Here is a 15,082-nt window from a genome sequence, read left to right on the forward strand (position 1 = left end):
TGGGCGAATGTAATGGTGCTGGTTCGTTCGGAGAACATCTTCGTGGCAGCAACGCCCAATTCTCAATTCAGATATCGAAATGCCATAACAAACCATCATAACACAACCCCAGACACAACAATATCTAAACTGATTACCAATCCTGATCTTGCAAAGTCGAGGCTCTCAGGCTGGAGGCCACGAGTTCCTCCGCATTTCCCCGCACCGCCTCCGGGGAGACTTCTGCGCAAGTTGCTCACAAAATCGACTGCTTACCAGGATCCCAAACAGTCAGGCCTCACAAGCGTGTTCGAACCATCCATCTGTCTCGAGTGGTGCACGGTGTTGACAGTCTAACGCACAAAGAAGATCTCGGTGACCGCGAACGACTGGTGCTCGGCCAGTCGGTAACTTGACTCGAATCTGCCAGGACTGCCAGGACTGATAGGCAAAGCTTGCTAAGCAGACGTGTATGGCTGCGAGGTTACTCATATACGGATGCTTCCGACCGACTATTGCATATAGGCCTATTGCCACCGCCTTGTCACTGCTTACAAGTCGCTCAAGCAGCAGACGAGAACTTCATCGACAAATGACCACAATGTCGTCACTTACGGAACAATATTCATGGACATCACCGCCCCTGGTCGTGGGCGCACCTATGCGAATCATAGCATTGCCACCCTTAGCCGTCGAAGTATCCGCAGCAGGAGGCCTTGGCTTCATCGGTGCAGGTAATAACCTTGATGAGCTCGATGGCTGGCTTGAGCAAGCTGCTGGACTCGTCAGCAAGCATGCAGCTCTCAAAGCCTACCATGAGAAGACTGGAATGTTGCCGATCGGCTTTGGCTACTTCAATTGGGCACCCGATGAGGATCTCGAGAAAGCAATGGCAGCGGTCAAAAAGTGGAAGCCGCTAGCGGTATGGCAATTCGGCGCTCACAAGAACGGAGATTATGCCACCTGGACAGAGAAGATCCGTCAAGTCAGCGAAGGCCGGACAGAGGTCTGGGTTCAGGTAGGGTCAGTCGCCGATGCCGTCGAGGTCGCGAAGATGGCAAAGCCTGATGTGCTTGTGGTGCAAGGCACTGATGCTGGAGGCCACGGTCTGGAATCCGGAGCTGGGCTCATCACACTGCTGCCAGAAATTGCTGATGCATTGCACAGTGCTGGTATGCCTGAAATCAAGCTGATTGCTGCTGGCGGTGTAATTGAAGGTCGCGCCGCAGCGGCAGCTCTGACTCTTGGTGCTGATGGGATATGCCTAGGTACACGTCTCCTCGCAAGCGAAGAGGCAACAGTAGCTGAAGCATACCGCAAAGAAGTTGTTCGAGCATCCGATGGTGGCGCGAACACAGCTAGGACGAAACTCTACGATCAACTACGCGGCACAACACAGTGGCCGGCCAATTACAACGGCCGAGGAATCCTGAACCAGAGCTACTACGACAACAGTTCTGGTATGTCTTTCGAAGACAACAAAAAGCTTTACGAGGAGGCAATGAAGCAGGGTGATGCTGGATGGGGTATCAACGGGCGTATTACTGCTTACGCCGGTACAGGTGTAGGTCTCGTCAAGTCCGTCATGAAGGCTGGTGATATTGTTCGCGAGGTACAACAGCAGGCAAGGCAGCGACTGCAGACTACCCCAAGCTAGAGCTGATTTAAGAGAATAACTTCGAAGTGCTGCAGCGTCACCAGAAACAGCTGCATTACCGCGTGAAATGGCAGTAGTATCTCGCCTCGCGATTTAACTTATCGCAAACAGACCTTTTGGGATTGAAGTCACTCGGAGCAACCGAGAATATCACTCATCCTCACTCGGACGCCATCATATTTGAATGCCACTGGCCCACGTCAGTCATGACATTGCAAGTCAGCTACAAGAGAGATCATCCATCTTCATCAAACAAACAATATATCAACGAACTTCAAAATACTTGCACCCGACGGTAATATTCACGAGATGGGTCGACACGGAACCATCATCCTATACGGCGTCTCTATCCTCAATGGAAGACAAACGCCGCTGTCCATCATGGTCGACACAGGCTGCTCAACATCCTGTATGCCTCGCCAAAGCATTCGGCGCCTCGGTCTAGCGACAAGAAGATTGGCCCATCCGATAAGAGTGTCTATAGCAGACGGTTCTGTCCACATGATAAATCTAGAGGCGAAATTGAGGTTACGCATTGGCAGCTACGAATGTGAGATGTGGGTCCACGAATCAGCTGGCACGCTTCCGCATGAGGACATGCTGTTGGGGATGGAATGGTTGAACAAAGAGAATCCAAAGATCTGCTTCAGACCTCTGTCTATGATGGTGCGAGGCCATGATTTGACGAAACCGAAGCCGCTTAAGGGCTTTTGTGGGGAACATGGATATCATCATCATGGTATGGGAGGCAATCCAGGATATGGTGCTGCTGGTGGAAGGAGGCCGCTTGTTGGTGGCGAGACCAAGGTTCAGATCGCGAAAGACCTAATGGATGAACTGAGAAAGGTTGCAGGCTTTGGTGAAGGACTCAGTGGCGGTTATGAAGGCTGGGTCGGGCGAGGCTTCGGCAGGCGACTGATACCAGTCTTCAGGCATGAAGAAGCGACAAATGACGATGGCCCACTCTGCCACGAAAAGGATGACACAAAAGACGAGGATGAAAAGAAGTGGTTCAACTGGAAGGAGATCTTCCCAGTTCGATCATGGCTCAAACCTGACTCCAAGGTGAAAGTCCAAGGAAGCGTGATCTCCAGAACATCAAGCAAGACAGTGATCGAGTGTCGGGAAGGACCTTCGCTTGACGATGCGAGGGATACGGTGATAGAGTGGCTTGCAAAAGACGATGTAAAGCCCGGGTCCAGGCAAGACGATGTCACTTCTTCAGACGCCAAAGATGACCCTCTTCACCCATTCAAGCACGGCAATGTGAGCACCGCATACGACCAGCGACCCAATGGACCGCCTACAGGGAAGACAAAGCCTAAGTTGGACGCGAACCGAACTCAAGATAAGCTAAAGCCACCGTCTCATGCACCCAAGCACGTCTCGAAAGACGTCAAGGTCAAGAAACCAAGCAAAGCGTCAGAGAACGATACGAAGAGGGTCCTGCCGGCGAAGGACAACAAGAAGAGACCCGAAACGTATGAGCTGTTTCACTGAATGCGTAGCATATCGCATTGCGTCTAGCAAATCCATCAAAGCGGGTTTGATCTTACAGTACTGCACATTCACGGAGGGGCGTGCTCCCGGGCATTCAGCTTTCAAGACTTGCCCTTCAACCCTTTCCAAGCTATATCCTGTGCAGAATCTGGTCGAGCCTATGTACACCACATTGTCCTCCGCCGCAGATGAATCAAACGTGCTCCCTCCTGTCGCAACGCAATGCATTACAGTCGCGGAGACGCCCTCGGCGCCTTCCAGACAGTATCTTACCAGTCGTTCCTTCTTCGCTCTGTTGTTCACCTGATAGCACCTTCCTTGGCTTCTCCGAGGCGCGCCTTCCTTCAAGCTGATGCCGGTCGTGCCTGCCGAGTACTGTGTCGCACCTTCGTTAGCCCTACGGTCGCGCCTGCCTCGACGTCGATCGTACTTTCCTCGAAAGTGATTCAGGGTCGCGCCTTCTACATCGCATCGATCGTACCTTCCCTTACCATGTGACGTGCCTTCCTCGTCTCATAGGCTGCGCCTTCCTTGAGTTTAGATGGCCGGTCGCACCTTCCTTGGCTTGTGGGTTGCGCCTGCCTTGAAGCTGATATGCGGTCGTGCCTTCCTGATTTCGACGCGCACCTTCCTTCTCTTGTGCCGTACCTTCCTTCACGTAGGGGTTGCGCCTTCCTCCAAGGTCGTTGACGGTCGTGCCTGCCTGGTACCCACGTCGCACCTGCCATGACATCGATCGCACTTTCCTTCTTGTAAGTCGTGCCTACCTTAGTCATGGGTCGCACCTTCCGGCTACATGGTCGTGCCTTCCTCGCTTCGTGGGCTGCGCCTGCCTCAATGCTGCTAGGGTCGATCGTACCTGCTTACTTAGTTAGTCGTACCTTCCTTGACATACCAATGGCACCTTCCCTAGTATGTGGGTCGTGCCTGCCTCAACGTTGGGTGCACCTGCCTCGTGGCTGATGTACGGTCGTGCTTCCTCGACCTAGCTCGTACCTTCCCGGCATTGGATCGTGCCTTCCTTGGTACATGGGTCGTGCCTTCCTCCAGGACGGGATGCTGATCGTGCCTGCCAGTGATGTGACTTGCGCCTGCCTTGCCATTGATCGTGCCTTCCCCGTCGTGGGTCGTGGCTTCCTCACTGTCGGTCGTGCCTCCCTCAACTTGCTGGTCACACCTTCTCTTTGAGGGTCGTGCCTTCCTCAGCTTGTGGATCGTACCTCCTTGCGAGTTGTAGTTTGAGTCGTGCCTGCGTCGCCTTGCAGCGTGCCTTCCTATCTGCGCGGAGAGATCCAGAACGTAGATTTCATTTGCGTACTGCTCGAGGTTAGATATGGGTAGTGAGCATTCCTCTGTGGGAGCGTGTTGCTCAGGGGTCAGGGTAGATTAATTGAGGAGGTTCACAAAACGTAAAAGTGTCGAGCTTATTCTCCATTATTGTAAATTCATCATTGGCGTACACAACAAGGCGCGTGCTAAAAGCCTGTTCATGCGCAAGTAGTCTTCACAATCCAATGCTGACAGTAGAAGCTTACTTTGACATCCAGTGAGCTACCAATTTTGCCGCTCTGTCCATCGCTAGGGCGTTCCCTGCCTTGCTCTTGCTTCTGCTACCTCCTTCTCGACCTCGTTCTTCTTTTGCAGAAGCGTGTCGTAGAGCTCCAACATATTTTCTTGCTTCTCCTTTGAGATCTTCTTTCCCAGTACGAAGTCCCGGAAGTCCCTTGCCGTCTCGGGTTTCTGATACTCGTCTTTGAGGTAGTCTGGTAGTCGTGGCACGGCTTGCCGCAAACGCTTGGTGGAAACAGTGGTATTGATTTCCGCTGAGGCCACATCGAGAATCGATAGCTGATGAATTGTGTCTCGCAGACGGGTGCCAACTTCTGGTTCGTGATTCGGCGATTTTGGTGGAGATGGAGCGTTTGAGTGCTGCACGGCATCCTCCCCAATCCGTGTATTAACGTGCTCTATTGATATCGGCAGCGCATGCGTGAGCGTTCCTGCTACATTATCTGGGTCTGATACTGTGCCAGTCTGCTGCTGCTTCTTCTTTTCCTTTTTGTTCTTGGGCTCGGTCGCTGAATTTCCCTCTTCGGCCTTTGTTTTCTCCTCTGTAGCTCTGGCTCGCAAAGCCGCGTACCTCGTCTCAGTCTCGGCCATCTTTTGCTCTGTCGCTGTGTATATCTCGAACATGGCTTGTTTCTGCTTCTGCGGCATATTGCGGACCTCTTCACGGATATAGCCAGCAACGCCTAAGAAGGTCGACACAAATTGTCTTCTGAAATCCTCTGGGGTAAATTCGACTCCCTCCTGAAGCAGCTTCAATCTCATGGTTGCTCTGGCTTTGGGTGTCATGGTGTTGGGGCTATCGCAGACTGGATCAAGGAGATCGAAGGATACGAGATCGTCGACGTCGGCAGTAATGATTTGTTCGAGCTGGTTCAAGATCGATAGAAGCTTCACATCGCTGTCATCCGACTTTGTATAGCTCTCATGGCCAGGCTGACCCGCACTAAGACAGACCTCTCGCTTATCTGGCATGTCGGTTGATTCTCCTGTCTCTTTCTCCACTTCTTTGATATTCCGGTCGAGCATCGTGTATAGGCGCAGTAACGCCTCCTTCGTAGCGTGAGGCAGCTGTTTGCCACCAAGATACTCGGCGGAGGCGTGCACTCGGAGGTCATCTCTATCCTTCAGGGATCGTGGCAGTCTGTTTCTGGCTTGTATGAGGATGCGGCTGACTTTTTCGGCTTCTTCCTGAGTATACGGCAGTCGATGGTATCTTTGAAATCTCTCCAGAAGAGGTCTCAGCTGCGTATCAGTCTCTGATCGTTTGGTGCTGCTCGACATTGTGAGCGTTAGAGGTACTCAGGCAGTACTGCGGTCGGTGGTAATGTTCACGATGGCGCGACCTTGTGGAAGAAAAAATGTGTGACCTGCTGGACTGCAGGTAGCCTTGATGATCTACGCAGCAAACAAACCTAAACGGTGTGGTTCTGGAAGTGAAGATTTGCACCTTTTCTCACTTCTGAAAACTTGCACTCATCGAATCTTTGCCCACAACCGAAATCACAACGAGAGCTTTCAGCCAGTTCTCTCCTCTGTTTTGTGTCGCAAGCATGCGGCCCAATTTTTATGGATGTATACCGAGATGGAGGCTGCTGTCACTTCTCCAGATCGGAACCTTGGGTGGCACTGTACCGTGATGACTATCACGATGACCAGCAGGCAGAGAACATGTCAACACTTTATGCAACCCTGACCAGAGTACCACATACTCAGTGGGCAAATTCCATCACCCCGGCTTCTCCTACTCATCGTCCTCATCCTTGATGAAAATGGCTGAATCTTCGTCAAACTTCACCTTCTTGGCCAGCGGCTGTTCTATGTTCTCCTCCTTGGGCTGAGTATCATTCCCATACAGCTGATGGGCTTCTCGCTTGACCCCAGGCTTGATAATCCCTGCTTCATCGCGCTTCTTCTCTGCCGACAGCTTGGCGCCATACTCCCTGACCACAATGTCGAATGTCTTGTTGTAGACTTCGAACTGTCCAAGTAGTGTCAACTTTCTCTCTCGGGACATGAACTTCTTATTTCGATATAGGAGTGTTTCCTCGTATCGTGACGAGCTCCATGTCCTTCGAATGGCTTCGGGCAATCTTGAGATTGTATCTTGCATGAGCTTCCGGTTTTCCTCTCTGACCTTTGCTGTCCAGCGCTTGACGCCGCGAGTGAACGCATTGTCAATGGCGAAAAGGTGGAGTTGCTTTTTGAGTCGAAGATCGAGCTCTGTATCTTGCGGGTCGACAGGCTCTGCTTGGGGCTCGGGATCTGGGCTCTCAGTTCGTTCGATCTGCAACGTGTATAACTCGACGGTTTCGTTGCGCTATCAGCTGGGAACTCCGTTTCTTTCCAATGCACTCACCTTCCTCAGTCTTGACCAGATCTACCGCCTCGATTCCTACTGACGACTCTGGTGCCGGCGGCTGTGCATCCAAGAGCTGCTTGAACTTCCGCAGAGCTTTCTTCATGTCATCAACAGCAGCATCATTTGACCACAATCCCAGCACGTCGCCTTCGGCTCGTACCGCCTTGAAGTCAATGGCATCCTGACATTTCTCCCACATATCTGCAATGAGAGCATTGGGCTCTAGGCTGGTCGATGGTGCCATTGTTGCTTACCGGGAGCCTTTTGCATGTGGTGAGAGAAAATCCAGTGTTCGAAGATGAAACACCAGAGTCAAAATTGTTGAGTGCACCAACATCGCCATTTTTTCTCGTGCCTGCCTCAATCTGCAATTCATGCCAAATTGGCAAGCACGCGTCTGCCATGACGCGTAGCGATTCTCGACCTGGTACCTCCCCAAATCCATTTTTGAGCATCATGCGCGCAGCATCGGTGGTTCATGTCGGTGTCGATAGGAACCTGGCCTGAACGTTAGTAGTAAAGAATAGATCCTGGGTGAGCATCGCCAGAGCAGAGAAACGGATGCTATGGATGCGAGCGTAGTCTGGCACAGGCAACATCTTAAATGCACAGATGTTGTTCAGCAAATTTCGTGACCTGGTGAAACTCATCGTCATAATCTTGTGGATATGTAAGATGTTGGGTCAACTGAAATTTCAGTCTTGTCGTTGTCATTTCTATATGATCTCCATTTCAGCCCAGTTCTTCTCGAGACCTTCAAGCAGCGGTTCGTCATCATTAGTATGCACGCGACGACCAACTAGGCAGCGTATTGCCTTATCAGCTATGCTACGCGTCTCACGCGTCGTCGCGGTCAGTGACAGCGAGCTTTGCGGTCGCTGAAGGCCAAGCCTTCCGCAGGCTGTGAATATTCCGCGTTGATGTTCACGAACGTGCTGCAGACGGCATGCTCACCTCTCATCGTTGAAGTCAACAAGACCCAAGTCGCGAGTTATGTAATTGAAAACCTTCGAAGTAGACTTTCGTTCACCGCAAGCTAGCGCGCCATGCAGGTCGTCGATCCATCAACGACAGCATTATCCGCGTATCGATTTCCCACACACTCCCTCCATCCCTCTTCCATGTCCTTTGTCCCACACCACACCACCACATCTCACCTCATCTCATCTCGCTCGAGCCTCACTCCCCTTCCTAAACCAAGCATACCCCTACCACGCACCAACTCCATCTCATTTCCCGTACCGAAGCGGCACATCTCTTAGCTCGGCCCCACACTTAACGGTTCACGCAGATCATCCTTGCAAGCACCAAATCAAGCAAACGTGCAGATCCACCCGTAGCTCCGACCACTCGCGTGGTCTCCAAGGAACATCCTCTCGTTCTTCGGCGCGAGTCTCGCAGTTGCAACTTTAGTCGGTGTTAATGAGTACATGAGTCCGAGTTGTATCTCGCGTCGCACAGACAAAATCCTACTCTACACTACCCATCCCATCCTGTTATCCTGGGATGCATCGGGCGCCCCATCAATACACCACACTACATACACGGAACTAGTACCGTAGCACAAAGCAACAAGTAGATCCGGGGATACTGCCTCATCAGTCCAAGGTCGCAGCCCGTGTAACCAGAGATCTGGTAACAACGTCTCTTTCGGACGTGAGCCCGTCCGAACGACAATCCACCACTGGCATGGCCTGCGAAGTATCAGCTGATACTGAAACATGCAGTGCGAGTACGATGTCAGATCTCGACTGCAGTTCTTGGGTAGGATGCAGGGGTGTTGGTTGTGATGCGAATCGCTCAGCCTGAGACGCGAGGTCGTAGCCTTGCGTTGGTATGGCAAAGGACTTGGGTGCGATAGTACGAGTAAGGGAGGACGAGGAAGATCGATGAGATGATTGATGAAATTGTTCGCGATACATGAGATGCGTGGCAGTCGTGTCCTGTTCGTCCCTGTGTGCCCATGATATCAACTCCGCGTCCGTGGTAGTATTGTACATCTTTTCTGTCGAGTCTTAAGAGACCAATTGGAGCACATCGCCGTGCTTGTCTTGTTCAGTGAAAATATTGAGACAAATGATGCTGCCGTCCGTGGTTGCAGCATGACCACGAAAGTGCCTCGTTCAGGCTCAAACTTTGCGATCGTGCTTGTCTTGTTGAATGTAGAGAAGAGTAACTGCTTAGCAGTCGCATCTTCAGGGTTGCTCCTCCCATATCCCACTCATCCTATTCCCAGGCGCACTCCTTGACTGCGACAGTGGCGACTCAGGATGACTGTCCTTCCTGCCCCTCGGCTTCTGCTTACCACCAACATTCGCAGCCTCAGGCACGCTCGCCCGAGGACTAAAGCCACTCGCGCTCCCAGCACTGCTGCCATCCTCAGGAGTGCTGACCATACTCGCCGCATGGGCCATACCCGCACTCGTACCCATGTAAGCTGGGTCAAAACTCGCGCTTGATGCCCTCCTGCTGCCGTGAATTTCCATCTTTTCGAACAATCCCTTGATTTCTCTGAGGTCGGTCCTCCCATCATCGGGTCCTTGCGCAGCCAGGACAATTCGCTCTTCAACTACACCTCGAATCTCTCCTAGTATACGTGTCTTGCCTTCATTGTTCGGCAGCCACCAGCTTTCGACTGTAGGGTCATTCCACAGCATTGCCATCTCTTTCCTGAAATGCGGCGGCCAGACGTAGCCCTGTTGCTCGATCTTCGCTAATTGGCGGCGTGCCCATCTCGTATATTTCGCATTCGTTCCGGGAGGCTCTCGTGGGAGGAAGACTGTGCTGAGACCGAGATTGGCGTAGCAGACCAGTGTCGCACCTGCGGGTGCAGTTGTGGACTGTGCGATGGCGTTGTAGATCTGACACTGGATTTTGGCGTAATTAATCAACTCTGGTGGTATCTGCGGTGGCCCTTCCTCCTCTTGCTCTGTATCCTGCTGGGTCCGTCGTGCTTTCCGCATTGCCAGAAACGTCTGATTCTTCAACAGCAGGTACATTCCATACCAGTCGATCCACACGAAGTTCAGTGGCCATAATTCACCTCTGAAGAGCGGTATGTTAGCGTCAAAGGCTTCGTCTTCTGTGTGCTTGATCCTGCTGTCAACACCAGCAAGAGCAGGATCGTTCAGCTCTTGTATCTGGCGTCGTAGCTCGTCTAGTCGGACATACACTTCTTTGACTTGATCGAGAACTGATTCAAGCGAGAACCCTGGACGGTCAACATTTTGATTAGCCTGCGCAAAAGTATGCGCGATGTCGTGCGCGATGAGCGAAAGGCTTTTTCCAAAGCGCTCCATTGTACTGTGCAGCTGGTCACCTCCTTCCGAATCCATCCTTTCTATATGCCAAAGTTCGGCATAGGCCAGCCATGACCGGTCCATTGCGATATCACGAACTGCCATCAGTCCCGAAATGACATCAAGTCGCATGTACCAGTCGAACATTTTTCTGCCTCGATCCGTGCTCATGATCGTCTCAGGTTTGTATCGTGATGTGATGATGCCATGTGCAGCTCGATGATGTGTCGCCAGATTCGTCCAGTCGCCCATGTACTCCTCGAATGTCGCCAATTGCAGGACTGTTAGGAGTACCAGATCGTTCCTCTCTTTGTTGGCGGCCAGGTGTTCGCGCAGTTTGACGATCGACTTACAGTAGTATTTCCAGAAAGAGTTGAAATCGGCCTCTGACTCCGGCAGGCGCACAGTGTAGTGGTAAGCCGCAAAGGCGATAACAGCGTACAACAGTGGCTCGAAACGCAGAGCTAAGTCAATGAGCTCTCCATGCACAAAGTCCTCGGGATCCAGCTTGAACAAATAGTGGTAGTAGGTCATGTAGTCGTGCTGAAAGCGCAGATAAGTCTCCATTTCCTGCTTCAATTCCGATTTGATTTTGAGCTGAATCTTTCGTTCCGATGGGTTGAAAGCCGGTCTCTGATGCGCCGGTGATAGTGGTGTGTCGAGCTCCGATGCCTCTGACGGCGAACTGGGCTTCTCTTGTGAAGCACTAGATACATTGGACTGTTGTCGATGTCTTTGTGCCTTACTAGCGCCCGTGATAGTTTGAGCCCTCTTACGTGGTACGCTTGGTCGACGCTGTCTCTGTTTCGGTGGCGGTGGTGGAGGCGGTTGTTCATCCTCCTCTTCATAATCTTCCTCTTCCTCACTTTCGTCCTTGATTGTGTCTAACATGTCGCTACCTGTTTCGCTGGTGGCACTCTTGGGCTCACCTGTCTTCGCTCTCTTTGCCGCCGAGGTACTTTGTGGAAATTCGCACTCTCGATTGCCCTTTCGACATCCTGCGGTATCGAGTCAGTAGGATCTTAACTGTAGATACAGCATGACTCACTATCACAGATTGGTCTGGTCTCATCGCACTACCGTTCTGGTTAGCAATGCTGCAACAATATCAGGAGGCTCTCATACCTTGACTCTGCGAGCACGGCATGTAAAACAGCCGCTCCTTGTCCTTCTGTGCTTTATATTCAAACTTTCCAGCTTGGCCGCTGAATCATGCATGGTGACGGACGCCATTGGCATTCCTCTGGCGAACATGGAGGGATCTCTGCCGTATATACTTTCTTGAGCATCAGGCGGCCTGTACCAGAAGGCAAAACCTTCGTGTGGTGTTGGCGGACCAGACGGCCTCTGGAAGCCGCCATACTGTAGGTCGTACACAGAATAGCTCGGGTCGTAGTGATCCAACGGAGGTATACTCATAGGGTAATCGTAAGGGCCACTCATGGTCAGAGTTTGCAGAGGTAGTGACACAGGAAAGGAAGGTCGGATCGCCAAAGAAGCCAAAGTATGGGAGTGTCGTTTGGAACACCCTCAAATGTACATGTTTTCCAGAAATTGAGAGTGTTCGTGTTTCCCCAAGGCGTCCCTGTGTACAAGTCGTCACGGGGCCAAGGAAGTATGCACAGATAGAAGTGTAGCGGAGCACGAAATCCAGCTGTACGTCGTAGAGAATGTCTTGTGGTTACTCAAGGATATCAAGGTTCGACAGCTCAATGGAGCGCGGTAGCTGTTGTTTCGAACCAGGGTGTTGAACGGGTGCTGCCGCGTTGGAATAGTATTAGACGGTCAAAGCATCAGGGATATCTTGAACTATGTCTGAGAAGAATGGGTCGGAAAAATGATCGAGACTGAATTCTCCGTGCTAAGACGCCAGACGAGGATCGTGATAGTGTTCGACGCCGATCCGGGGATGAGTCGCAAAGTGGTCCAGCGCTTTCGGCCAAAATGGCGACAGTCAAAATGAGCGTTTCATATGCTGTACACAGATCAGTGACGTACAGGTCAACTAGGATATTTGTGTGGAGGCTAGGCAAGGACTAATGTGATGTCGGAAAATGAGGGCGCAACGCCTAGTGCCGTTTGAGAGAGGTCGAGATGGTTGTGGTTGCGTCGAACTGCAGCCACAAGCACGAGTTCGGTGATGGTCAACAGTCACCAGTGCCTCGAAGTCCCGGGATCGACAAATGAACAACTGAAATGACACCCTGTCTGAGTTGAGCAAGAAGAGTACTGATTACTGCGAGAGATCCTGCTGATCTGACGCTTGTAGAAGATAGAATCGCTTCTCGGACCACAAGCAGTTTGGCGACGATTGTGCTGCAGTCGTGGGACCAGTGACCAGGTAGAGGGAGGCTTTCCTGAGCTGAACGTCCACAAATGGACGCCTGTGATGGGCTAAACCGTGACGGAAAAGTCTGAGGAGCCGCAAGGATTGTTGACAAGGGGCCGAGTGAGGTGGCAAGGTACTCGATTGGAGCGACAAAGAGCACGTGAATTCGGTGAGCGACTGTGGGATGGGCCGTTTTGTTCCCTGCAAGATGATTGACAGCGCAGTCTTTAGGACCGGGTTCGTGTGCGTCAGATATCCCACCAATATAGCTTCCGATTGGTGTGGTTGTTGCAGATGTGAGGACGAAATATTCTCGACGATATGCGTTCGAGTCGTTTCCTCAGCGCCCAGTGACAAAGGTTGTCTCGATGCGTGAGGCGGAAGTCGAAGTCTCTCAAGCACCAATTCGATTTATTGCAACGTCTAATATTGATGGTGACCAAGTGAGGCAGGATTGGAAAGAGGTAGTCTAACCGCTTGTTCGGGGAGCTTTGGAATAGTCGGGCAAGCTGATCGTCAAGTCGACCGATGCTTGGTTCGGTTACCGATGTTATCCTTGACATGGAAGCCCTCTTTCGGCTTTGGCCAGGTGCATTCGTCGAGCTTGTTGGGCATTGGGCGTTTGCAATAGCAAAAATTGATACAGCTGAGACCAGGGTGTATAGCCTTCTCGTGTAGTCCTAGACAGGAAAGCGTCACAGTCCTCAACTTGCCCAACACTAAGTGAAAGTTATTTGTGTGCAGCCATCCTTTTCAGAGTGGAAACGTGATTAGTGCACATATTCGTAGGCGATATAAGCATTGGACAGTTGTGAGGCGAGATTCGACAGGGTAGGGGAGTGAGCCCAAGGTTGCTGGAGCCTCAATCGAGGTCTGCCAACAGGGCTCTTTCCCTTTGTCATCTAGCTCGATTGGAGACTACCATGTAACCAGACCACGTTATTGTCTGTCGGTCCGGCAAGCTGGCCCTTGCTTTTCATTGGACCCATTTTCCACGTTGCATTGGCGCGGACTTGGGAATATGGTCCCCCGCTAGCCGAGATGTGGAGCTCAAATGACCCTGTTGGGCACACCTTTGATACCATGATGCCATCGAAGCAGCGATCGAACCAGCTCAATAGCAGTTGTTGCTGTGACATTCAATAGATCAATCTCGTGCACCGTACAATGGTGTAACGATTGAAACTACTGATGAGGAAATGCTATGCATCCGCTCAGGAAGAAAAGCTTGTAAAATATGCACTGTTTCGGACGGTCAATCTTTTCTCCGGGAGCTATGAAAAAACCACAAGCATCCTGTCTGCCCCTGCTGGGATGTTTGTTACTGGTGACAGTGGCTCGGGATTCAGTCAAACCCCTGGTTGCAGCAACATTTGTCGTGCAGCCTGCTCCGTATCGTTTGGGCGGTGGAATTTGACGGAAAACAAGCAGAGTTCTGGAAGCCGTTGGTGGACTAGCGATCGAGCTACGAAGTGCTTCTTCACCTCATTGGTTCAAGAGTGTCGTACAAGATCAGCATCCATCGATTTTCTGTGCCATGGGCGACAGTAGTACTTGCGTGTTCGAAGCTGAAACACATGCTGAAAGTGGGAATCGAGCTCTTGAAGTGCGTCAGATGTCCAAGAGTTCAATCTTGGGGTTTAGCCCACAGGCATGCGAAGCCCGAAACGGTCAAGGCTTGCTTACTCTAATGGCAGAGCCAAGAGTTCCACTATTGATAAAGTTTCAGGCAGGAACAATTTAGGCTGAATGCTATGAAATAAGACGAGCACGACCATGCTAGAAATCGCAGGAGAGAGTGACGGATATGCAATCGTCAAAAGTCTTTCCTAAAGCACACGCAAGACAGTCCCAAGCTATTGGGAGAGCCATCACGGGTTCTTCGCATATGAAGGTATCTGGCAGCCGTGGATTTGTCTAGAACACAAAATGAAAGAGCACGGCAGTTTGTCGCGGGATGTTCGTGCCGATCGTCGAAGGTCGAATGCGGTACACTTGTCTGATCAACGCACCAGTTGATGCTAACAGTGCAATTGGGAGCTCAATGATACAACCTGAGAATATCGGTCGAACCGTAATTCAGCCGAAACGCGATACCGTCGTTGTCGCTGCCACAACTGGCACCATGATGGTGTGGTGTTAATGCACGAGTGTAGCAGTCTGCGACACCGAGTCGCTCTGCAAGCCGCCCACCAGCACTCCCAGCAACCTGGCGCATGAGAGCGGTGACGCATCTACCCCTTCGCCAAAGCTTCGAGTTCAAAAGATTGCGAACCTGATCCGCAGTGGTCTGAGCAAAGTACGAAGTGGATGTGCACGTATGGGTTTATAGGCTCCGTGATGGGTGCCAGGTGAAACGTCTTTGTTCACACTGGCAGTATGCATGGGCA

The 15,082-nt window shown here is 51.6% G+C and overlaps 5 protein-coding genes across 5 annotated transcripts; 2 read left to right on the forward strand and 3 right to left on the reverse strand.

Annotated features, from left to right (window-relative positions):
- Positions 1-580: 580 nt before the first annotated feature.
- On the forward strand, positions 581-1,636 carry PMZ80_007955 (uncharacterized protein; the record flags this gene model as incomplete). The annotated part of the gene is made up of 1 exon (XM_064876359.1): positions 581-1,636. One exon carries the CDS (start codon positions 581-583, stop codon positions 1,634-1,636), a length of 1,056 nt encoding a protein of 351 aa, XP_064727666.1.
- A 309-nt stretch (positions 1,637-1,945) lies between these two features.
- Positions 1,946-3,136, forward strand: PMZ80_007956 (uncharacterized protein; the record flags this gene model as incomplete). Its single annotated transcript, XM_064876360.1, has 1 exon — positions 1,946-3,136. The coding sequence occupies one exon, from the start codon at positions 1,946-1,948 to the stop codon at positions 3,134-3,136; it is 1,191 nt and encodes a 396-aa protein (XP_064727667.1).
- A 1,578-nt stretch (positions 3,137-4,714) lies between these two features.
- On the reverse strand, positions 4,715-5,986 carry PMZ80_007957 (uncharacterized protein; the record flags this gene model as incomplete). Its single annotated transcript, XM_064876361.1, has 1 exon — positions 4,715-5,986. One exon carries the CDS (start codon positions 5,984-5,986, stop codon positions 4,715-4,717), a length of 1,272 nt encoding a protein of 423 aa, XP_064727668.1.
- Positions 5,987-6,446: 460 nt separating this feature from the next.
- PMZ80_007958 (uncharacterized protein) lies at positions 6,447-7,308 on the reverse strand (the record flags this gene model as incomplete). The annotated part of the gene is made up of 2 exons (XM_064876362.1): positions 6,447-6,967; positions 7,062-7,308. 2 exons carry the CDS (start codon positions 7,306-7,308, stop codon positions 6,447-6,449), a joined length of 768 nt encoding a protein of 255 aa, XP_064727669.1.
- Positions 7,309-9,259: 1,951 nt separating this feature from the next.
- PMZ80_007959 (uncharacterized protein) lies at positions 9,260-11,806 on the reverse strand (the record flags this gene model as incomplete). Its single annotated transcript, XM_064876363.1, has 4 exons — positions 9,260-11,361; positions 11,412-11,439; positions 11,489-11,495; positions 11,616-11,806. The coding sequence occupies 4 exons, from the start codon at positions 11,804-11,806 to the stop codon at positions 9,260-9,262; spliced, it is 2,328 nt and encodes a 775-aa protein (XP_064727670.1).
- Between the last annotated feature and the right edge of the window lie 3,276 nt (positions 11,807-15,082).

The sequence above is a fragment of the Knufia obscura genome, assembly GCF_036327395.1.
Source record: "Knufia obscura strain CCFEE 5817 isolate CBS 148926 chromosome Unknown scaffold_10, whole genome shotgun sequence".
In the NCBI taxonomy this organism is placed as follows: domain Eukaryota; kingdom Fungi; phylum Ascomycota; class Eurotiomycetes; order Chaetothyriales; family Trichomeriaceae; genus Knufia; species Knufia obscura.